Source organism: Nicotiana tabacum, chromosome 12, assembly GCF_000715075.1.
Source record: "Nicotiana tabacum cultivar K326 chromosome 12, ASM71507v2, whole genome shotgun sequence".
Lineage (NCBI taxonomy): Eukaryota > Viridiplantae > Streptophyta > Magnoliopsida > Solanales > Solanaceae > Nicotiana > Nicotiana tabacum.
In genome coordinates, this window is record NC_134091.1 from 21911419 (window position 1) to 21935111 (window position 23693).

Here is a 23693-nt window from a genome sequence, read left to right on the forward strand (position 1 = left end):
ATGTGAATATAGAAGATTCACTTTCAAGCTTTGCACGTATCCCCATTTTTTACACATAAGACAAAAAAACTTTTAACATACCTAACAGGAAAAAGGTAAATAAAAACACACACACACAGAGCTAAAATATTGAAAATTATGTACGAGCCAACTTTGTTAACGGCAGCACGATGCACTTCAAATGGAAAAAGACTTTTGTTCAATTATTATCCGCCAATTCAAAAATAATTGCTACTGTATGAAACGCTTATGCTGAGTAACGAAAACTGAAATAAAATGAATTAAGCAAAAACCAATAGTCTGTTATAATTTGATTGATTAAGGCTGAATTCACTTGAAATGAAACTTTAATTTGACGGGGTATATTAAGTTAGAAATACTTTAGTTATATGCACGATACAAAGAAATTTTCAACAATCAATACAATTTAACCGATTATTACTCATCTAGGATATCATATATATATATATGAGGAATTATTGACTGTTATAAGCTAGCACAATTCGATAGTATAAAAGATCAATATATGGTCAATGTACAATATTTATAGTCTTAAATTGAAACCAAAAACTAAAAAGAAGAAGAGCAGCACATGCAATCTGAAACCTTAATACTTACAAGTTAGGTAGCAACGATAATAACAATAATTATTATCTCAGTTACAAACAAGTCATCAATATAAATCCTCACTTTTTCATAGCTCTACTCATTATAATAAAATAAAAGTAAAGATACTACTACAAGTTACTGCTTTATTAAAATAAAATCTTCTCATGCTCCGGCTGAATGTTTCCATTTCCAAGCCACAACTTAGATAACTATCCTATTAATTAAGCTACTTATCCTTTATTTGTACCAACTTGCATAGTTCTATACGTAAAACCCTGAACCACAACACTCGCACACACAGTAAAAAACACTAGAGTGCTGAAAGTTCTCTCTTCTTGCTTCCATGAATTCTCTCAAGAAAAAAGATAAAGTGCCAAACACCAATATGCCTAGTGTAAATGAGAAATGCTGCTATAACCCTAGAGGTTGTTTCTTTTGCATTATTAAGGAACCAAACTCACCAATCAGGAGCAATGGAATCAAGAACTACTTAAAAAACATGTCTTTGGTTGAAGATCAAGAACTTGTGCTAGTATTAAGTGGTCTTTGGACCATGGCAATGTCACAACCTAATGACAAAGAGCTTCCATCCCTCGGTATCTTTGAATGCATGGGAAGCCTAATCAACAAAGGTATCACATACAAATCTTGGCTTCACCAAAATCAGAACATTTATATTCCATATTATGCAGCTCATATTATTGGTTCTTATACTATGAACAATGTTGAGTTTGCTATTAAAGCAGTGGATTCAGGTGTCCTAAAACCATTATTAGAGCTTTTGAGAGGGAATATGACTTGGGTTGAACAAAGGGTAGCTGTTAGAGCAATTGGTCATTTAGCAAGCTATGAAAAAACTTTCAAAGATGTGGCAATTTATGAGGAAGAAATTGTTAAGTTGGCCATGAATTTAGCTTCCACATGTCTTGAAGTTGTGTACAAAGAGTTTGTTGGAGTGAAGGATTTAAGTAAGAGGTTAAAATATCATTGTGATTTGTTGACTAGAGGAGTTGGAGGTCTTGAAATGGAAAATAGGAAAGCTGAGGAATGGGCTAGTCAGCTTCAATGTTGGAATTTGCATCTTCTCAATTGCTTTGCAATTAAAGAGAGGTGCTTAAATCTCATTTGTGAGAAAAACTTTCTCAAGGACTTGAGTGAAATGTGGGGTGGATTGGCTAATGATACTTCACCAGGAGGGGTTGGATTAATTAGAATTTTGTGTTATAACAAAGATGGAAGAAGATATATAGCAGAATCAAAGGATGTAATCAAGAATCTTTGTAATCTTTCAAGATCTTCAGATGACTGGCAATATATAGGAATTGATTGCCTATTACTGCTTCTCGCGGATTCAGGTACTGTTAAACTATGTGACCACCTCATCTAAATGCTTAAATTGTTAAAGAGAGCAAGCTTTTCACTATTTAGTTATATTATGTTCAACATGCCACCGCCTCATCTAAACGCTTAAGCTATTAGAGAAAGTGCGCTTCTAATTTTAGTTATATTATGCCTCAACAGGTACAAGGTACAAAGTTCTTGAACTCGCTTCCATGTGTCTTGTTGACTTGGTTGAACTTAAGACCCTTGGAGGGAAATCAAATGTTGGTAATACAATCACAAGAACTCTTCTTTCAGATTTCAAACAAAGAAAGGTAAAAATCAAGAATATTGGTGTTCAACAAATTCTTGAAGAAATATGGGATTTGAAGGTAGATAGGAAGAAAAGGGAGCAATATATGAGTGATGAGAAACTTGAAGAGAAAAGGGTAATGTTAAGTCTATTGAAGCAACAAGGAAACCATAGTTTTTGGTTAGGAAAGATTAAAGAAGCACAAATGAAATACAATGAGGCATTGGAGTTATGTCCATTAAGATTTAGAAAAGAAAGAGTTGTGCTTTATAGCAATAGAGCACAATGCAAATTGTTGTTAGGAGAGGTTGATGATGCTATAAGTGATGCAACAAAAGCTCTTTCTATTTCATCTCCAACTAATTCTCATTCCAAAAGTCTTTGGAGAAGATCACAAGCATATGATATGAAAGGATTGGCTAAAGAGAGTTTGATGGATTGTATTATGTTTGTTAGCTGCTGTTTTAAGATGGATTCAATGAAGAAAAATATGAGAATCCCTTATTATGCAGTTAGAATGATTAATAAGCAGATGGAGTCAACTTGGCTTTTTAAAAATGCTCAATTGAAGGCTTTTGTTGATCTCAGTGAAAAACCAAATCAACCACATGAAATAAGCCAAAAGGAGCAGAAAAATGGCAGAGTTACTGGAATTCTATTGCAAAGGAAGGGTTTCATGGAAGGTATTTTTCAAAATTTTATGTTGTGGGAAGTTATATAAATACCGTCACATATTTAAGTTATATACTATTAGTAGAGGTCAGCCCGGTGCATTAAGTTTTTTTTATGTGAGGTGTCGAAGAAAGAGCCGGACCACAAGGGTCTGTTGTACACAACCTTACTATTATATACACTAATAGTGTAAAGGTTGTTTACTCTATTAGTATACTTAACCTGCCCGTCGTTATTTTATTAGGTTACTTATTAATGTTTATCATAAAAATTTACCTATAATCATCTTATAAAATGACATGATTATATAAACATTTTTTTTCACCGTGGGAGAAGTCCAAATGTGTTTTAAAAATGTAACCATATTTGTAGCTTTTCAAATTTATTATGTATGTGAGTATGTGACTGACATTAAATTATTTCTGGTGAATTGATGGTACATGTGAACTCATTTTTCTATTTTTCTATTTTTCAGGGCTGTCCAGTATATCAGAAGAACCTCAGCTGGTTGGTAAGGGTGAAATAATTAGCAGGAGAAAGCTGGAAAGAACCAAAGGAAACAAGAAAGCTGTATTTGCTCAGTCAGTGTAGTGAAACTGGACATTAATTCCCTTGAATTGTTGTACCTATTGTTTAACTTGAACATCATATATATGATTAAAAATCTTTTCCACTCTTATTGTTTCTTTATATTTTTGGTCTTTATATTATACTCTACTTCAGAGGTTGATCGAGTGATTAATTATCCTGATACAGCTTATTGCAGTATCAAGTAAACAAATTTAGCTTGTGTACTGGAAACTAATTGTTTTCTGTTTTGGCCATTCTGAAGATGTTGTGATCTGCAATGAGTGGGAAGGACCACATATCCACATTGTATATCAGTACTTGAATTAAGGAATTTCAGCTAATTAAAATGAAAACAAATGCATCATTATTATAACTAACTTTTTTTTGCAGTAGTCCAAACAATCCACTATCTCAATGATCTTGTCTTTTTCTACGTACTTTCCATTGGTAAACAGTATTTTTCTTATTGATTTAACTTTTAATCACTGATGGTTTGTAGAAATGTTTTTACAATATTAGGTTATTTAAAATATAACTGAAGGAATCCGTCTATAATAAGTGGAATTAGTAATTTTAAAATTTTCTACTGTAATGAGTTACGTAAATTATATCGATAATGTAAGAAATTATTCACACAAGTGAATATATATATATATAAGTTAAATTATTCACACAAACCTACCTCGCGTTGCAACTTTCTTGAAAATTCATGGAAATTGAACGATTTCTGGAAGCCTATATCTATAACTCATGTACATGTAAATTTCAAGCTTAGCTTTTTCAAATTGAATATGGTAATGTCACCTACCTTTTCACCTTAATTCTCCGTCAAAAGTGGAGTTTAATTATTTGGACGTTAAGTTAGGCAGGTTTTCACCAAGAAGATAGTGGTATATATATATATATATATCAACATTGTAGACGCAACGTCTGACTTTTGTGCTCTTCCAAATTATTTAAATCCTTCTTTTTGAGTGTATGAATAATAATTGACATAATTTGTGGTAAAGATGCAATAAATTGTAATATTTAACTCGCAAACGAGTACTGGAATAAATAACATTACTTGGAAGAAATTGTGGTCCATTCTGGTCTCTCATTGTTTTGATAATGCTTACACCTGGCATTCCATATTTAATCAGTGACGACAAATTTAATACTAATTAATTTTGGTGTTGTTTGGTTTTTGAAGCCACCAATAGACGAGAAATTGTTTTATGCTAAGTCTCAAAAGACCAATTTCAAAAGAAGTTTTTTGAAAAAGAAAAATCGATCAATCATATGATAGGAGAAGCATTATTGCATCTGTTGGCATAAATTATTTATAACGATTAGCAAACGGAATTTAATTTTCCAGAGAATAGTTGTTTGATCTATCACAGTAATACACAAAAAGAAATAGAAAGGTTGACTTCATTTCTGTCTTACAAAGTATAAAATTTACGACAAGAAAAAGGAAAAAGAAACACTCCAGTAATTTGCAAGTGTATCATGATTCAAAACTAGTTCTTGACCAATTTAAAGTAAAACTAGGTAGTATTTTCTTGCAGTAGAAATTTTCCAATCTACCATTTGTCTTTCAAATAAACGAACATAAAACGTCGTGCTTCAACGAAAGTTCACAACAGACTGTCTCAAAGTATAAGTCGTGACTCTTAATTGGATAATGAAGCACAAAAAGAGCATCACAACAATCAGAAGTGCATAATTTCAAGTAAGACACATTCCTTCTCCTGCCTTATTCTGTAACTAAGGGAAAACATAACCAATCGTCGTGATCTGGCAAAGTTCAACTCTATCTGGAATCAGCAAGACAATTTCTTGACAGAATTCCTTTGTCAGCTATAAATGTTAAAGCTTTCAAAAGCATGAAAACTAAAAGGGGGTTTAGATACTCTCACCAAAATTAATGCCTTCATTTCTGTCTTGGCCTGAGCAATGGTAAATCAAACCTGCTTGTTTATCTATGTTTGAGAACTCAATATGCATCCATCATAATGATCTTTGTTCCACCTCCTTTAATCCTCTTCTTCTACTACTGGAATGTACCACGATGCTATGTGCTCCGAATTGCTCAGTCTGTAGTTCAGCAGAACCTCTTCATCACAAATTGCTCTAGTAGCCACAAAAACAAGTGTCCTCAGTACAGGGACATTTGGTTCATTATTGCTGGACTTCCACGGCTTAAACCTAAAGCTGCCTAATCTCCTGATGTCTGTTTCTTCACCGTTCCCAAATGAAACATTAGGTATATAGGGTCTCATGTCCTTCTCGAGGAGAGGAAAATCATAAGGGCATACCATTACATTAGGGACCATTCCTTTGGTTGGATGGTTGGCGAAATGAGCAAAGGCAAGAGGGTTTCTCCTTTCCAACACTTTGCGGTTACCTCCAACATGTGTTTCATCCAATGGCTTGCTGAGCATCCTCTCAACTCCGTCAGAACCTTGTGCATCAGCTTGCATAGTGTGCTTAGATTCGGCAAGACGAGTCCAATCCCAAATTTCACGAGATTCACCACCATTACCCCAGGGCTGTGCATTGATTGCAGTCCCATCATACCGTTTGATCAAATGTGGATTTTGGGCATCAATTCTAGGGTATCCAGGAATATAGCGGTAATACGCTGGAGAGTAAACTACTCCAGGATAAAATGCTACGACAGAACCGATATTGGCCTCACCATGTAAGAATAAACCTTTCCCAGCATCCTCATGAGGAATTTGAGACGGTTTGACCTCGAGAGTGTAGCCCATAAGATCCTTTAACCTCTGTGAAACCTCTGTGTGCTGCAATGCCTTGGTTTCGGGTACAGCTGTGCTGAAATTATTATTAGTAATCAAAATCCAGGGCGATGCAGCTATGAAGCCACTGCAAAGAACAGATTGAAATATAATTTATGCAAAACCACCATAGAGCCTCATGATCTGTGATTTTATGTTATTGCCTATGTTGCAAAGGCTTAAATTTTTACACCACTAGAACTGTCCACCAACTTCATTACAAATCATGTTTTATAATAAATGATTCGAAGGAAAATAATAATGACAATTCAATCCTCCCAAAATGAAATGAAACAGTTGAAGTGACATTCCAACTGGAATAATTACTCCATTCCTTTATCAATTTATGTTCAGTTCTCAGTAGCCGTATTCTAGGTGTTCTAAGCTGAGAGTTAGATTTGATCTACCTAGTCCATGTGGAGGTGTGCACAAAGTAGAGCATACTGAAAAGTTCCTGAAAAGATAAATGAAGAAGAAAAGTTTCACTTTTGAGGCATTAGCTCCTATTAACCAGTTCAGCTTTAAGCTTAGATATTCCTCCGTGTGTTTGTGAAAGGAGAGCTAATCCACTAGAAATTAAGAAATTCTAGAAGCTTGATCAACTTCTACATAATTTAGTAATATTCTATCGGAAATCTCAAGTGACTCAGTGATTACCGGCCACACGAGACAAAAGGCAGAAGTAACTTATTTCAGCTTCTACCTCAATAACAAAAATATTGTCAACGCTGGTTGAAGGCTAATGGTGTTTAATATAAGAATGAACCGGATAAAGTAGTAGCATTAACGATATTCCTAGATATATCCTGGAAATATACAGCCAAAGAATTTTAATGACAGCATGAAACAAGGTAAAGCAATGAGATAGAGCAGAAAAAGGAGATCAAATGGTTGCTGACATGCACACCAAAGTAGGGCTCAAGGCAACATCCAAACTTTTCATAACACGAATTGAGCTGAAAATGCAGGTGATTCCTACCAGTGTGGTTTTGTAATGGAGAATCCCCACCAACAGCAACCCCGAGCCCACTGCCACCAGGAGAGGAATTTGTTGCTGTAGGTGATGTGGCCTGATTGTCTTTAACCTTATGATCAGGGAGTAATATGTCATCCATATAACTGCAAAAGTTCGTAACTTGAGAATGCACATTCTCTTGGACCAGCTTCTGTTGATCGGCTAAGGACGCCTTATTAGCCATATCAATAATCTCCTCTGCATCAGCATCATCAGCATTCCTTCCTAAACGGTTGTAACTGAAAAGTAAAGTTTACAATGGCAACATGAAACAACAGTGGGTACAACTATGCAAAAAAGATACATTTAAATTCACCACCAAAGATTTCAAAACCGCAATTTTTAAAAATATTTAGTTACTTCAAGTATTTCAACACAATGATAAACCAAGAACCAATTCATGTCCAAACGCCTACTTAAAGGAAATGCTTATAAAACTATATAATTGCACTGAAATGACAAATATATAGCAACTAGCCAATTCAACTATTTTCAAATTGTACACCCCCCCCCAACACCCTTTGCCTTTCACTTGCAATAAGTAAATAAATCTTACCTAGTATAAAGGAAGAGGAGATTTATGTCAGCTTCAAACTGAAGATGCCTTGCCTCTCTAGCTCTGGCGAATGTGGGGCTTTTAGCAAGAATTTTCACCGCCTGAATATTGTGTCCCACAGCAAAAAGAACTCAACTTTATTCAATTGATTGTGTCAATTCAATAAGCAACCCCACATTATAAATAACCTCAAGATGGTCATTGACAAAGAACGAGAGAGCAAAGAAATGAAGAAGAAACAATACAGAAGCAAAGTAGAAACATATTTTTTTTGGGGGGGGGGGGGGGTTGGAGAGAGAGAACCTCCTGAAATTTGTGGAAGAGGAAAGCCATGGAGTGGTAGCTCGATCGTTGCCTCCTGATGTTCTTGACTGCTGCAGCCCAGCTTTGAGGCTTCGTATTTTAGAAAAGATCAAGGTCCAATTCCAAAAATGGTCCCTTATGTTTTGACTAGATCCAAAATAGTCTGTCAAATATATTTGAACGACTATTTGTCCCCTTCAAATTTTTTAAAAATTGTGATTGTTAGATTTAACGAAAATTATAAAAAATAATTAATGGGAACTCATATTTAGAGGTATAGCTTTTGTCATTTATGCTATATTGATTTATTTTTTGTGTCTGATGCATTTTTTTTGGAATACTATTTTTGATCTATTTCTGATATTTTGTTCGATTTTTTACTGTAAATTTTTGGGATTTGACAAGATTTTCTTAGTGTTTTCAGTTAATTTTCTTTTACCGTTCTTGTTAAATCTAATATAAAATTTGTTAAATATTTGACAAATATCAAAAGTACTCATTTTTTTATTAACTTCAAAGATTAAAAGTGCTCAAAAGCATATTTAAGAAATTATTTTTAACTTATTTTTATCATTTTCTCTAAAATATCACAATTGGTATTGTGATTAAATACCAAAGAGAATTACAAGTTTAGGCCTTTAATAACTTCGTAGAAATGACACCATGTAGCTATTGTAAAGAACTATTATTTAAGAATTAGTCAGTGCATTCTGAATTTTAATTTTTTAATTTAATTTTTTATGATAAAAATATTCTGAAATAAAGATTTTTAGTTTAAAATTTTAGGATAAAAAATAAGTACGGGTTAATACCTAAATAGAATATGATAAAATAGCTATTTGTGCGCTTTTCCCTGTAACTTCATCACTAATGGGCTTCACTTCAAGCCCAAACCGACCCTGCTGACACGGACGCGCACAGTGACCCTGCTCCCCAATCTTCCACCGATTGGTACTTCGTTCGACGGGTAGCGATGGTGATGACTAACTTCAATGGTACTGGTGTGGGTTTCGGTAAGATAAATTTTCAGTCGCCGATTGAGTTTAGCTCTTGTCTTTCTTTATTTTTGTATACTTTCATGTGCTGATGCAAGAAAATAACAAAAATTGGATATTGTGTTTAGGTGCTGGCATTGGTTGCGGTTTTGGTGTAGGATGGGGTTTCGGAGGTTTGCTTCTTTCCAGTTTCTTACTTACAGTTTTATTGTTTTTGTATCAGCAAAAACAATTTTCACTTAGTACTAATCAAAGGGTCCAGCTTAGAAACAGGGAAATATGTGTTGTGTATTAGGAGCTTAGTGGGGTTGAGCAGGCTGTTTTTTGTGTCTTTTAAAGTGGTTCTTGATATTACTGCTATTCTTTGGGAAATTCTTGTTCTCAATTTGCTTTAATAACTTCTTATAATTAGTAGTGAGACACTGATGAAATTATGGTATTTCAATGGTATTGTCCAGGTATCTTTCAATATTAGCTGAGTGGAAAAGTTTTCATCTTTATTACATGCCTGTGAATTGTGGTCGTATGGATTACATGACTCGTCAGCCATGAAAATGTGGTATTGCAGAAAGGATGCTACTTAATCCATATTCTTTGGCACCAGTTTGGTAGATTTTGAACATAGATTGAAGGACTATACATGAGAATATGTGATTAGTTAGTCATGCATCCAAGTGATCGATTTCTCTAGTTTATATGTAGAATTTCATACATGTTGAGTGCAGATGTCAGAAGACCGTGAACCTATATTCAAGAAAATCTGTAGAACACTTATTAATAATGTAGAATGTGGTCATTGTTGCTGGAAATACATATAATTTTTTGAGGATAGTAGCTGCTGTGTTGTTTCTTATTAATTGGTAAATAAAAGTTATGTGTAAGAATAGTTGACGCTAAGATAGTGATGGTAGTTAGAAAAAAGGGGTATCCCCTCCAAAGACACATACCTATAATGTATTGAGCTAATAAAGTCTATTGTCCTATCTGCCTCATATGCATTTTCTGGTCACACCAGAGAGCTAACAAGCTCAAATACCTATTTCAGAATATGTAGAGCAGTTAGCTTCGCCCACAATGCATATCTGGTTCCTTTCTTTCCATAAAACCCAACAGATGTTTGCTGGAATTGTCTTCCTCAGATCTTACTTTCCTTAACACTTAGTGGCATCATCCGGTTTATCCTAAACATGTTCCAAAACAAGCCTCGAAGCTGTTCAGCAACAGAACAGTGCAAAAACAGGTGGCTGCTGTCTTTAACCTCTTTTACGAGGAATAAACTAAAAGGAAAGATCAGTACTTCTTGCATCTGCTTGGAAGGGAACATGATAAAGCTTCTATCCCCAGGGCAAGGATTGTTTTATGATAGTAGCTATATTAAATGTGCATTGAGTAAGTTAGGAAATTTACAGATTTACCTATTAAAGACAGTGATAGCTAAGGAATAACTGGACCTCAGGAGACATCTGAAGCATGTTTTTTGTGAACTATGCCAACTTACAAGCTGCTACTCTTTCAGTTAAGCTGAGGTTAAGGTAAGGAATAAATGCTCTAGACAAGCATCTGCTCTAAGCCCCCAAGATATGTGATCTCCAGTACCCCTTGCTGATAGATGATCTCACCTTCCCTTGCTTTCGCTAGAGCTCAAGTGCATGGATAAATTTAGCATTACAAATTACATGTTAGTTGACCAAGATGTCACTTATCTATTATTTTAGCACCATGTAAGTGGTAGATTTGGGATGCAAGCCTTTGTGGGAGATACCAAAGTCTTGCTGTTGGTGCCACTCTAGACCTAGAGCATGGAAGACTGGTAGTTGGCATGATCTGGCGCAATTTGCTGGTGCAACCTTTGTCTTCTTGTTTCGGAGATTGGCTGTGCCACATCGGCACCATTCAGGATTCTTACTCCCAGCTTGGTTATTCAGGACTTCCCAAGAACTGGAGGAAATCTCTGAATATTTTTTACGTCTCAGCACATATTACTTTTTCACAAGGATCCTGTTCTGCTTAAAATCATACTTTTACATCTCTCTATTCACATTTCTCAGTTTCTTTTTCCTTGTTCCCTTGTGTCTGATTGTTCACATGGAAAATGATAAACTTATCAAGTAATATATCGTTACTTTATGAAATAGATTATCCCCATGTTTCTAGAGAGAAAACAATAGGAGAATATCTTTGCCTATCTAGTAGGTTAGGAAGGCCGTTGTTTCTAAGTTTTCAGACATATCTCTGTCCAAACATCCGAGCTTCTGTCCCCCTCTTTTCCCAAGAGAAAAAGAAAAGATTATGCACTGTTCTTCATTCACTTATCTATGAAAAGATCTTATTTGCTTACTCTGCGCGTAATTTGTTCATTCGTTTTTATTATCAATCCTCTTTCTTTTTGCAAAATACTCTTCTCTATAGCATTACCTAACCGAATGTTTAATCTTTCCTCAGGCATGCCTTTGAATTTCTTGGGTCTTGGTGTAGGTAAAAACTAAATCAAAACCATGTTTTTTTGTGGAAATAAATCTGTGCGCCAGAATTCTTGATGACATGTTTCACAATTATTACTTATAGGTGGCGGCTGTGGGATTGGAGTAGGCCTTGGATGGGGATTTGGCACTGCCTTTGGTAGCCAGTACAGGAATTCAAGAGTTACATTTGACGGCATGGATTTTGTTACTAAAGAGCACAATGAAGAAAGAGATGCAAAAGATCTTTTCAAAGGCACTCGAAAAGCTCAAGCTTCTCAGTAAATATTGTTACACATTTTCTGTTGCTGCACTGATTGTCCTATTTCTAAATTGGTCAAAGTTGTTGTATTGTACCATCAATTCCATATATAGAGTGACTAGTACCATTTGACATCACTTTTTTCTTCCGTGTGTAAAATTTGTTTGCTTGTGTTGCTTGAGAAAGTACATAGTTGATATCACTATACCACAACAACAATAAACCCATTGTAATTCCACAAGTGGGGTCTGGGGAGGGTAATGTGTACGCATACTTTACCCCTCCCTTGTGAAGGTAGAGGATTGTTTTCAATAGATTTTCGGCTAAGAAACAATGAGAAGTTGACATCACTATAGTGGAAACAAATTTATACCATTCATGAATATAACTCAAATCATTTAATCAAAAAGTATGTCATTTTGCACCACACCTTCTCCTCTCTTATTTTTGGGTTGGTTTTTTTTGGGGGGGGGGGGGGAGTAAGAAGATAATTTTTTACTTTATTACTCTTAATGAAAATAAATAGAAGGAATTTTATTAAACCCACCAACTCGTCTCCAGTTGTGGAGAAGAAACAAAATGATAGATAATCATCACATGGGAAGAAACCTACCTACCTTTCTTCACTCTCTTTTCCTTGTAGACTAATAAATCCCCAGATGTCACTATAAATACTAAAATATTTATTTAACCTCATGAACCTCAGCTTTCATTCCAAAGAAAATGGACAAAGAAAGAGTCTTTACTCTATCCCAAATCACACAACACAAGTCAAAGCAAGATTGCTGGATCCTCATCAATGGCAGAGTACTATTACCTCCCCCTCCCCCACTTCCCGACCCCCTTATCTACAGACGAATCTAGAATCTAGAGTCAGTGGGTTCAAAATAAGTGTAATCTTATTATATGTACACATTTATATGTTTTTCGCATATACATACATAGTTCACACTGAAAGCAACAGGTTTAGTTAAACCCCCACAGAACACGTCCTAGATTCGCCGCATCCCTACTCCCATATTTATACATGCATGACAATATAGATACATGGTTAATGTACATATATGCTATGTTTTCTTCAGGTATTAGATGTGACAAAGTTTTTGGAGGAACATCCTGGAGGAGAAGAAGTGTTGATTGAATCAGCTGGAAAGGATGCAACTAAAGAGTTTGAAGATATTGGGCATAGTAAAGCTGCCAAAAACTTGCTCTTAAAATACCAAGTTGGATATATTCAAGGCTACAAAATTCCAGATGAGTCTGAGCTTGATCTCAACTTAGTTACTGATTCTTTGAAAGAAACAAAGGCCAAAGAAATGAAAGCTTTTGTGATCAAAGAGGATTCCCAGCCCAAGTATATGGTTTTTGTTGAGTACTTTGTGCCATTCTTGATTGCTGCCTTCTTCCTCTATTATCGCTATCTCACTGGAAATCTCCAGCTTTGAGCTCCTAAAACAAAGGGATTATAACGTTTGTTTATCATTAATATAATTTTTTTTTTCCCCTTTTTGTGTTTTATGTCAACCTTCAAAGAGGGAAAAGCATACATTGCAAATTGTGTTAAAAAATGGAGGTTTGGGGTTGTTAAGAGAGAGGTGATTTGGGAAATTGTATTCTTCATTTATTGGTTGGTCATCCAAGAAAGCTGGAGTTAGTTAAGTGTTATTCTTGTTCAGCGAGTTGAAAATACACCATCATTTTCATTTCCAGAGCTTCTGATAAAAAAAAATTAATATGAGATGATAGTTTTGCGAAAAGGTTAATGTTAACAAATTGAACGCGCAAGACAAAATTATTAGGGGTCGTTTGGTAGGGTGTATCAGGCAGAGGCGTATTCAGTGTTGAAGCTATGGGTTCAACTGAACCTATAGCTTTCACTTATATTCTGTATTTTTACCCAAAACATTATTAAATATGTACAAAGATTAAATTTTGAACCCATTAAATTAGATGAGATGTGGTAGAATTGCGAATCTGAATCCATAAAGTTCAAATTCTGAATCCGTCTCTGGTATCGGGATAGTACTAAATATGGTGTATTAGTAATGTTGTAATTAGTAATATTGAGATTAGTTATGCATTGCATTTTTTTTAAATATGCAATGCATGTTATTTTTAATACACCAAACCAAACAGCCGATAAGAAATAACCCAGCATAACTAATCCCAATTTATATGACGGTGTTTGATTCGACATGGAGTTTAAGAAAGAAAGGAAAACTTTTGAAACATGTGGCCTAGAATAAACCATAAATATTTGTATGGTTATAAATTATCTCACTAAGGGTAAAGTAGGAAGTTTGAAGTTAAATTATTTCTTAATAAAGAAGTATGGCATTCTATTTGGCAAGACTAAAGAGGAAAGTATGATACATAAATTGGAACAGAGGGAGTATTTGCTTACAAAAATGTCCTCAACATTCTTTAAAAAGAATTTGGAAAAGGTTTTGAAAGGCGGTTCTTTCTTTACACATGCTTATCCATGTATTAAAAATTATGGTATTACTAATGCCATGATTTGTTATGTATAAAAATAGTCTTGAATATGGTGTATAACTCATACAAGTATCAGTTATACAACCTAAAAACACTATCAAATAAGGGATTAATAATACCAAAACTAATACATGTATTATGTTCTCTAAACATCCTACCAAACGATCCCATAGTGTACTTACGACTACTACTTTTTCTACTTGCTAAATCTTAATTTTTTTTTTTTTTTTTTTTTTTGCTAATGACCCCTTGTGTACTTACCTGCTAGTTGCTAATGCTTGTATTTTTATCATTCGAGTATACTCTGCAAAAATATCTAAAAGAAAAAGAAAAGAAGCGTTGTGGAATGAAATCGTACACTGAATGTGAGAGTCCAAATTTGTCGCAAGACATTCCATTAAAGATATTAGGGACCCAGGAGCAACTCTATTCATATCCACCCAAGAATAATATTATGTTCAGTTTTGCATACGACATTGACATCAGGAATATGTTGAAAACGAATATATTGGCCAAATACATATACAATACAGCCCATTCAACTTCACTCCGTTTTTTATTTTGGCACTCTATCTCAACCTTATTCCATTTTGGCCCTCCAACTCTATTTCTTATACTTCATTTTAACACAAAAGCTGAAACCAATACAAAAAAATATAGCGCATGTGTATACACAAACTTGAGGTTTAATAAATATCCAATTAAATGTTGACACCTGGTTTTTCCATCCTTTATTTCATATAAGCTTCAAGTTTGAAGTGAATCCATATCTCAAAGAACATTATTTTTTCATGGATATTTGTTCTTGTGGATGTCAAGTTGAACTGAAAGCATCATGGATACTAAGAAATCCGGGTCGGGCATTTTAGTATTGACCCGTTTGACAAGGATGAGCAACATTTAATTGGATATTTATTACACCTCAGATTTGTGTATACACACGCGCTATATTTTTTTGCAATGGTTTCAGTTTTTGTGTTAAAATGAAGCATAAGAAATAGAGTTGGAGGGCCAAAATGGAACAAGGTTGAGATAGAGTGCCAAAATGAAAAACGGAATCAAGTTGAATGGGTGGTATATGTATTTGGCCGAATATATTTATCAGGCCACCTGCGCACAAGCACAATCAAGTTTACCACCACCACCACCACCCCCCCAAAACCCCCCTCCTCCACAAATATGAATAAAGAAACAATATACAAGTGCATTAATGTGTTTAATTTGCTTGGACGTGAGCAATATGCACAATTGGTATGAGAATGGTAAGAAGTTTAAACCCATAAAGGGAAAGGAAAAAAAAGGCACATTGTAGAAACATACAGAATCAATGGACAATACAAAAATATACATGATTTAGCAAGTCAAATACAACTAAGCTCTTTCATTTTTGTGGATGCAGTACTGAATCAACACCACCTGCAATCCACAACATTCATATCATAATACAAAAAGATTTGGCCTCCGCTAATGGCACCCCAGCTGAGGAGCCAGGAAAGAGGTTAAGGTATTAGTACAAGTATGTTGAGATACCAGCACCGCCTTTGCAATGTCCTGGACATAATTACACTTTTCCTCTTTAAGGTAATACCAAAACTGATTGCACCACGCCATTCTCCTCAGATTTTTTCAACGCTGCAAGCTTATTGATTGCATGGAGACGAACAGTGGTTCATCGCTCAGATTGTATGGACTGCAACTAATACTGCAGCAGGAGAAAAATAATAATTCAGGCACACAGCTAGTAAATGAAACTCAGATATGTCTGACTGAGACACGGTTTCAATGTAAAACTGCTGTAACAATGCATCACCAATACGAGCATACACTATACAAGGCCAAATATAGTAAAATATACATAACGTAGCCTACATAATACTAAAATGAATGCACACTGGCACTAACAGGTTTTCAGCTGTATCCACTTTATAACAGTACAATCTTACCTTAAAACCAATGATAGTTGTGAGAAGGAAACAAACTATAGTTACTGCTTATTCCTGCCAACAAGGGGCTCCGTCTATGGATCTACTGATTTTATAAGAAAATCAGGGTTCCATAAATTTTCATTTATGCTGTCATCCAAAGGGTGCACTTGAGAGATGTTAAGGTTGGTTGGGTTGTACTGATTAGTATTCAAAAAACAAGTGGCAATATTCCAAACAAACAACAAACCCAGTATAATCCCACAGATGGGGTCTTGGGAAGGTAATATGTACGCAGACCTTACTCTTACCAAATATCCTACAATTTTGAAATTGGTTGCTTCAACAAGACCATAAAAAGCCACTTCCATTTCTTTTTCATTTTTTCAAGAAAGGTGGTATTTGGGCCAACTTACACGCACCTCGACTATTCGATTCAGTACCGGCTACCTCCCACCAGCATGGGTACCGAGTAAAGAGCTACTTCTATTTCTTTTAATCAACACATGTGGCCGAGAAAATATAATGGAGAACAACAACCAACCAGAAGATAAGCACTTTGTGTAGTGTAAGGAGGGCTATAGTCTGCCCGTGGTTAACTCTCTCTAATTTAATAGGTCAACATGGAGCGCAAAATGATTAAAATGAAGTGTATTACTTCATTGGAACAATGGGGGAGAGACTAGCAGACAGAACCAATCAAGAAAAGGCGTACATCATAGTTTAATGAGCAATGTGTTGCAAACATGTATAAGTAAATTAGATTGTGGTAGTGAGGTTGATGTCTGAAAATTTCTGCTCCACTGCACTTTGCATCAATATTTTAATGATGCTTTTTGGTCCTGTTAGGGGAAGGCGAGAAGGGAAGAAGCAGACTTAATAACATATTGAAAGATTTAGTGGCATTTACTATAGAGACAACCACAAAATGATGATAGTTGGGATTCCATCACAGATGTGGCAGTCGATTTGTGATGTCAATAATTGTTTTGGTGTCCGCGGATACTGGCTGCCATTCTATGAAGGAAATAATGCATGTGAAACTACAAAGCAGGTAGTCTTTCTTATTTTTCTTTCTTTTGGTTGGAAGGAGCGGCCATAAGGAGAAAAAGGTTTTCTGTTCAATAGACCTCTCTATTGCAGAATATCTCCTAGGGGCTTGTAGCAGAATCAAATTAAGGAGCTTAATTAATGGAAAAGCTGCAATCCAGTAAAATTAAGGGGATAAAAAAGGTATCCCCGTAATTGTCTCCGTGTGACCAATAGGTCACGGGTTCGAGCCGTGGAAGGCTGGAACAGCCACTAATGTTTGCATTAGGGTAGGCTGTCTAAATCACATGCCTTGGGGTGCGGCCCTTCCCGGACCCTGTGTGAACGCAGGATGCCTTGTGCACCGGGCTGCCCTTTTACCTTTTGACTAACTTCCTCACTCTCTTGATGCAAGTGGCAAATTTATACAAAAAATTATCTAAGTACAACTTTTTCTCTTCCTTTATTCCTGAAACTTTCTCTCAGAAACCTCACTGTGTCATCTTGCTGCCTCTTTCTCTAAGCATTGTACATATACAAGATGTAAATCAAGTTCATTCCGATTATCATTAGTCATACTGTGACGAAAGAAAAGTAAAGGAGTGGAACCTGTGAAAGTTTTCACCAGAAAAGAAAAAATAGAATCCAGTTTACCAAACTCTAAACAGACGATAAGTACACTTCCCGATAATGCAAATCTTGCTCAAGAGAGAATGACACTATACACTTTGAGAAGTTTTTCCCTTTCTAGTGGAGACAAGTCTGGAGGGAGAGCCTTTGCATAACCATAAAGTTGCTCCTTTGGAAACTTATAGGCCATGGCCCATGGGTTCGAAGTGTAGAACAGCTTCTTCATAGAAATATAAGGGGAAGCTGCATACGGCATACACCCCACTCACTGGTAGCACTTCAGGCACAGGGTAAACCTTTATTAGTAGAAGACAAGTGTGAATGCAGATTGAGCTCTGACACCCTTCACTCCAATCCATAAAAATTTTGAGAAGGTAACTTTTTTTTAGAAGGCCCAATCAATTAAAAATTTTGTAGAGGGAACTATTATAAATGAACGGTACCAGTGATAAAAATAAGTTAAGAAAGCAACAAGCCAGTATTGGCTGACACATGTCATGAACTTAATCACTACAGTAAGACTTCAGCCAAATAGAAAAAAAGAAAAAAAACAAGTTAGAATAAATGAACAAACCAAAAAAGGAAATTCAAGTTTTTGCTCGAGCTATTATGTAACTGAGCATGAAGAGAAAAAATTTGTGGTTGATTTTAGATTAGATGAACAAATATCATCACTACAAGGAAAGTCTGTTTTCTGTTTTGGCAAAGGCTGCTAGGTGGAGGAAAGCTTCCGGCTTTTATGACAACTTGCTGTGATAATTTGCTGTAAATGACTTTCAATCCAATAAACATTTGAGAGAAACGGCCCTCTTAATTTAATAATTGTACCCACAGAGATCCCACTTGGAGCTTTTTCATAGTAATTAATAGTTCTATATGTTGTAACCTAAAATAATAATAACCGCAAGCAAGCTCAAAACAGGGAAAAAGGTTTGAAACTGAAGCATCTATGGCACAGACCACAAGTTATCTAGTGTAGCTACCGAATAGGATCTTGTGATCCAGAAATTTCAACAATATCTATTGATAATTTTCCCAATCCAGAAGAAATGAAGATAAACCTCAGCAGCGAGAGAATACACGATAAGGATTTTTTCTTAGTTCTTCAAAAGCCGTTTCTGGGTGAAAGAATCAACAAAAGGTTAAATTGATGAAAGAAGAGTCAGTTAGCAGACTCACCAATCAGGAAAATGAGAAGAAACACTGAGAAAACTATTCGAACAGGTCGACGATATTGCATGTAATACTGAGACCTTTGCAACTGCCGCTGAACGGCACCATACCAACCATAGAGTTGCTTATCGTAACATTCATCACAACCATCAAGGCAACTCTTATTTCTCTCATAGCATGTGTTTACGCCCTGCAGTAAAAGCAATATCTCATTACATTAACATCATTTATTGATATAAAAAATATAAGACTATTTCTGGATCATTGATAAATACTCCACTTGTGCCAACTGATTGTATATAGTTCTTTTTTAACAGTCCAACTGATTTTATATAGTTTGGAGCTTTAAGTTAAATCGTCAAAATACTAATCATGATCTTTTATGGACATACTTTGAGTATATATTCATTATTATAGACAGGGTTATTTTGTAGCTTTACTTGTTCAGATTCCCATTTTCAAGTTTTGAACTAACTGATATTAATAACACAAAATAATGAGAATTTGGACATTGTAATAATATAAAATGGTCCAAAGAAAGTCATGTACTCCAAATTTGGATACTGTAAGAACAATATATCACCCTTGTCAGTGGCTGAGTCCGCGGCAATATATTGTCAGCTTCTTGGTGATAATCTTGGTTGGACTTCAACTTTCTGTAACCATTCTTGGACCATTTTAACTCCTTAACAGATTCCACGGCATTCAACAATCCCTGGTAACTGGGCATTTTGCGAGGAGGTGGTGCAGGTTCTTTGACGGAGACATCATCACCGACTGCAATCTGCCATGCACCAATGTCAGCACTAGCACTTGCTGTTCTCCGATGGCCCAGAAACTTCTCGCCCATGGCCTCACCTCGAACACCATCCACTGAATGAGTAGGATTCTCTGAACACTCTAGCAATGATTGATTTGCAACCTCTTCGGACTTGGCTGTTTGCAGCTCTATTCCATGTACTTTTGCATAATTTATGTCTGCAGAAGAAGTGGACGGCCCAGATAGAAAAGCAGCAAGTTCGTCTACTTCTCCCTCATCCAAGCGCACCCATGGAAGTGGTGGTTTGCCTTGTGAAACAGCTGATTCATTAAGAGAATTTTCAACTTTCTTAATCTGACTATCAATTGCAATAACAAATTCGTGGTGTCTATCTCTTGCATCATCAGCAGAATTACTATTGTAGCTCGATCTTACTGCCCGTTCAAATTCCTCCAACTGCATTGCAATTCCATCCAACAAATTAAACTAAGCTCTCACCCTTTATGCACATACACCAATAATATCCCTTACAAAAGATATATGCACAATAAAATCATTTCTCGACTTCATTTTTTAAGGGGTTGGGGGTTCCTACCTGCCATTTGGCAGTGCCAAGGGTAGTCCTAAGGTCCCTGCGAAGCGCATCACAATTCCAACTACCTGAAGTATCCTTCAACGCATGAATCCATGTCCTATAAGTTGATTCCATTCTTGTAAATGAAAACAAAATCTATGTCAATAAAAAATACAAAATTTCACATGTCAAAACCAATAAAGTTTAAACCTTTGCATTACTAACCATCAGTAATTCACAGATAATACAAGAATACACCAACTTAAATGATAATTCTAACAAAATCAACGCACACCCACGAAAACAAACTAGAAAAATATGGGAATTAAAATGGAAAAAACAGTATTTACCTGTCGGCAGATTCTTGAACCTCTTCTGCAGCAGAAAAGAACGGATCTTTCTCCCATCGATCAAAATGCGATGCCATATCTTCCAAATATTACTTCCAATATTTATCACCAAAAAAGGAAACTTTTCACCCCAAAATGAGCAAAATTAATTTTCCCAAATCAATAAATCATCCAATAATGAATGAATCCAGGTGTATTTTCGATCTGCACATGCTGTGATCAAACCCAGATTAAAAAAATCTTTTCTTTTTTCCTTTTTTTGTCCTTAATTAAGAATATCTGTTGATAAGAAGGTACGTTATCAAAAAAAAAAAGTGTTGGCAAGAAGAAATAGGTAATAAGCAAGCGTCAAAAACAGAGCTGTTTGTGGCGCACGCCCGGGAATAGAGCTGCGGAGAGTTTCTAGGAGAGAGGGGGTATATGTGGAGAGCAACGATGCCGTTTTGAGGAGAATATGATTGTGTAAAACAATAAGGAATTTGCCGAGTTGGTTTGACTTGAGCTGTCGATGGCCAATGGATTTATTGAAGAGTTTTCCACTAGCATTTTTGTGGTTACTACTTAGTGGAAATCATCTGACTAGAAAATCCATTTAACACAAGCCTATTATCTAGGAAAACTATGCGATTATGTTTTTATATATATTCAGTCCGTTTTAATTTATGTGACATGATCTGATTTTATACAAAATTAAGGAAGAAAATATTTTTAAAATTTATGATATTAAATATGTCACAATATTTTTATAGTTATAACTTGTAAAACTTTAAAATTTATAGACTTAAACATTTTATACAATATTTGTATGGTTAAAATCTTTTGATTAAGAATAAAATAAAATTTTAAAGTTAAATTATTCACAAAATAAGAAATAGTCATTCTTTTTTATGAGGTCACATGTTTGGAGCTTATAAAGGGAGAAAAACTCAGAATTCTTGTTGAAAATCAACACATGAATTTGAGTACGTACTTTTATTCTCTGTTTGAGAAAAAAGAAAAGCGGTGTTGGGTTTATATGGACCAGAAATTTGTCGAAATAGTATGGACTAGTCAGTTTTCGAATTGGTATTGAAAAATAGTTATTATTTGTAAAGTTATTAAAAACTAGCTATTATTTTATGCAGAGATAAAATTTGGACAAAAATATTCTAGCTCAAATATGGAAAGTTCCAGCATAATATGTTGAATTATGAAGCTTCTAAATAAAAACTTCCAGCATATTATGATGGAACTCTAGAACATTATAAAATTCCAGCACATTATGTTGAAATCTCATATGTAAAAAAAAAATTGAATTCCAGCATATTATGTTGGAGTTTTTCCGGATTATTAAGGAATTTTTTTCAGATTTTATTTTTTATATAAAAATGATTAAATTTCGATTACTTTTGAAATTATTGCTAATTTTTAATTAACAGTTATAAATCAAGTTATTTCTGATATTAGTCCAAAAAACTTGCATTTAATCATTAGATATCCACTATTCCAACTAAATATTTTCATAATATATTAGAAAGGGAGGAAACTTGCAATATTGTCAAATTAACGTCATAGACATAGAGTCATCCTAAAACCATTCCTTTTATTGTGTCAAAAGCTTTTTCTGTTCCAAAAACGAATAAATAGACACTTCTCCTTGGGAAAGAAAGGAATGGAGGGCATCTAAAGCAAGCAAGATTAGCAATAACTTTGGTTAAAAGATACATTGAATCAAAGGGTGTCAAGCAATATCCATTTGCTGAAAAATTACACTATATTGTTAGATAATTTTTTTTATTTTATGTATATTACTGTACGTTGACTCTTCTTAATTTTTCAATATATCTAATTATTTATATTTTGATATACCTTGATGAAAATTCTGGTTCCGCCACTGTTTATGAGTTCCTCCAATTTCTGTGAATGTGTCAATTATGCTCTTGGACTTTCTTTTTTTAATCTTATCTTATCAACCATTATATCACCTAGTTTTATTGAACGACCTTTTTTATATATGGGAAAAGAAATACTACCTTTGTCAACTTTGTTTGAGTTGACCGATGAAAAGGATAGAAGTGTTTTGCGCAAAATCAAGTGGCTCTATAATTGATTTGATGGAGAATATGTATATGGTGAAACCGTTTGGATGCCTCGGTTCCCGGTGAAATAAATGGAGCAGAGGTGTGACCGTAAGGAACCGGAATCGGGGTAGGGAGCCCTTCGAGCCGGGGTCGGGGCAATACACCTGCCCTCGAAAGAATCGGGGTCACGTCTCCCAGGTCCGATTCGAACCCCAAAATTTCGGAAAGCATTACTAGATAATCGAGCACGACAAATAAAGGTTCGTGATATCCGTGTCCAGTCGAATGTTACGGCGTGAATCTCGGCACGTATAGGCAGAAAATCAGTGATTAGGAAAACGGAAATTTTTTACCTCTTTTGAAATTGTACTTAGGGTAAAATTCTCATATTATATAGAGGGGAGTCTAACTATTCATCAGGCATCATTGTAACGCGCATATCAATGTAATATACTCTTATTTTCTCTGTTATTTAAATTTTTTACTTTTGTTGATAAATTCTTCATTATCGTGAGCCCGGGATCGAAGGCAGGCATTTCATTAAAGTTGTTACTGAGTCCGGGATCACTCCCCTTAATTGGTTTGATAATTTATTACGTCACTTATCTGTTTAATCTAACGCAATTTATCATTCGTATTGAATTAATCCTCGTATCCTTAAAACCACATATAAATTTAATTGTTATCCATTTTTTTAGGGTAAACAGTTTGGCACCCACCGTGGGGCTAAGGATAATAGTAGCAATTTGATACAAATTTCAATAACACACTCTATTTTACACTTGTTCTTTGAACTCCTAATTTCAGGTCAAATCAAAAATGTCAAATTCCCAATCTGCCCA

General features: G+C 35.1%; 5 protein-coding genes across 6 annotated transcripts; 3 read left to right on the forward strand and 2 right to left on the reverse strand.

Moving 5' to 3' along the window:
• Window positions 1-641: 641 nt before the first annotated feature.
• Window positions 642-3609, forward strand: LOC107814590 (uncharacterized). The gene is made up of 3 exons (XM_016640028.2): window positions 642-1964; window positions 2131-2925; window positions 3390-3609. Exons 1-3 carry the CDS (start codon window positions 953-955, stop codon window positions 3503-3505), a joined length of 1923 nt encoding a protein of 640 aa, XP_016495514.2. The 5' UTR covers window positions 642-952; the 3' UTR covers window positions 3506-3609.
• Window positions 3610-5055: 1446 nt separating this feature from the next.
• LOC107814594 (uncharacterized) lies at window positions 5056-8806 on the reverse strand. Of its 2 annotated transcripts, none has more exons than XM_075226219.1 (4): window positions 8142-8806; window positions 7839-7939; window positions 7247-7507; window positions 5056-6299 (listed from the first exon to the last, which is right to left on the reverse strand). In XM_075226219.1, exons 3-4 carry the CDS (start codon window positions 7464-7466, stop codon window positions 5503-5505), a joined length of 1017 nt encoding a protein of 338 aa, XP_075082320.1. In that variant the 5' UTR covers window positions 7467-7507; window positions 7839-7939; window positions 8142-8806; the 3' UTR covers window positions 5056-5502. The 2 variants fall into 2 exon arrangements, with proteins under 2 accessions (XP_075082320.1, XP_016495517.1); XM_016640031.2 differs by having other exon boundaries at window positions 7247-7521.
• Window positions 8807-8968: 162 nt separating this feature from the next.
• On the forward strand, window positions 8969-11994 carry LOC107814593 (protein TRIGALACTOSYLDIACYLGLYCEROL 5, chloroplastic-like). Its single transcript, XM_016640030.2, has 4 exons — window positions 8969-9154; window positions 9265-9309; window positions 11579-11611; window positions 11702-11994. The coding sequence occupies exons 1-4, from the start codon at window positions 9115-9117 to the stop codon at window positions 11878-11880; spliced, it is 297 nt and encodes a 98-aa protein (XP_016495516.2). The 5' UTR covers window positions 8969-9114; the 3' UTR covers window positions 11881-11994.
• Window positions 11995-12436: 442 nt separating this feature from the next.
• LOC142166810 (cytochrome b5-like) lies at window positions 12437-13564 on the forward strand. The gene is made up of 2 exons (XM_075226220.1): window positions 12437-12664; window positions 12940-13564. The coding sequence occupies exons 1-2, from the start codon at window positions 12581-12583 to the stop codon at window positions 13300-13302; spliced, it is 447 nt and encodes a 148-aa protein (XP_075082321.1). The 5' UTR covers window positions 12437-12580; the 3' UTR covers window positions 13303-13564.
• A 2032-nt stretch (window positions 13565-15596) lies between these two features.
• LOC107814591 (uncharacterized) lies at window positions 15597-21286 on the reverse strand. The gene is made up of 5 exons (XM_016640029.2): window positions 20792-21286; window positions 20463-20577; window positions 19691-20323; window positions 19114-19297; window positions 15597-16055 (listed from the first exon to the last, which is right to left on the reverse strand). Exons 1-5 carry the CDS (start codon window positions 20866-20868, stop codon window positions 16030-16032), a joined length of 1035 nt encoding a protein of 344 aa, XP_016495515.1. The 5' UTR covers window positions 20869-21286; the 3' UTR covers window positions 15597-16029.
• Window positions 21287-23693: the final 2407 nt, after the last annotated feature.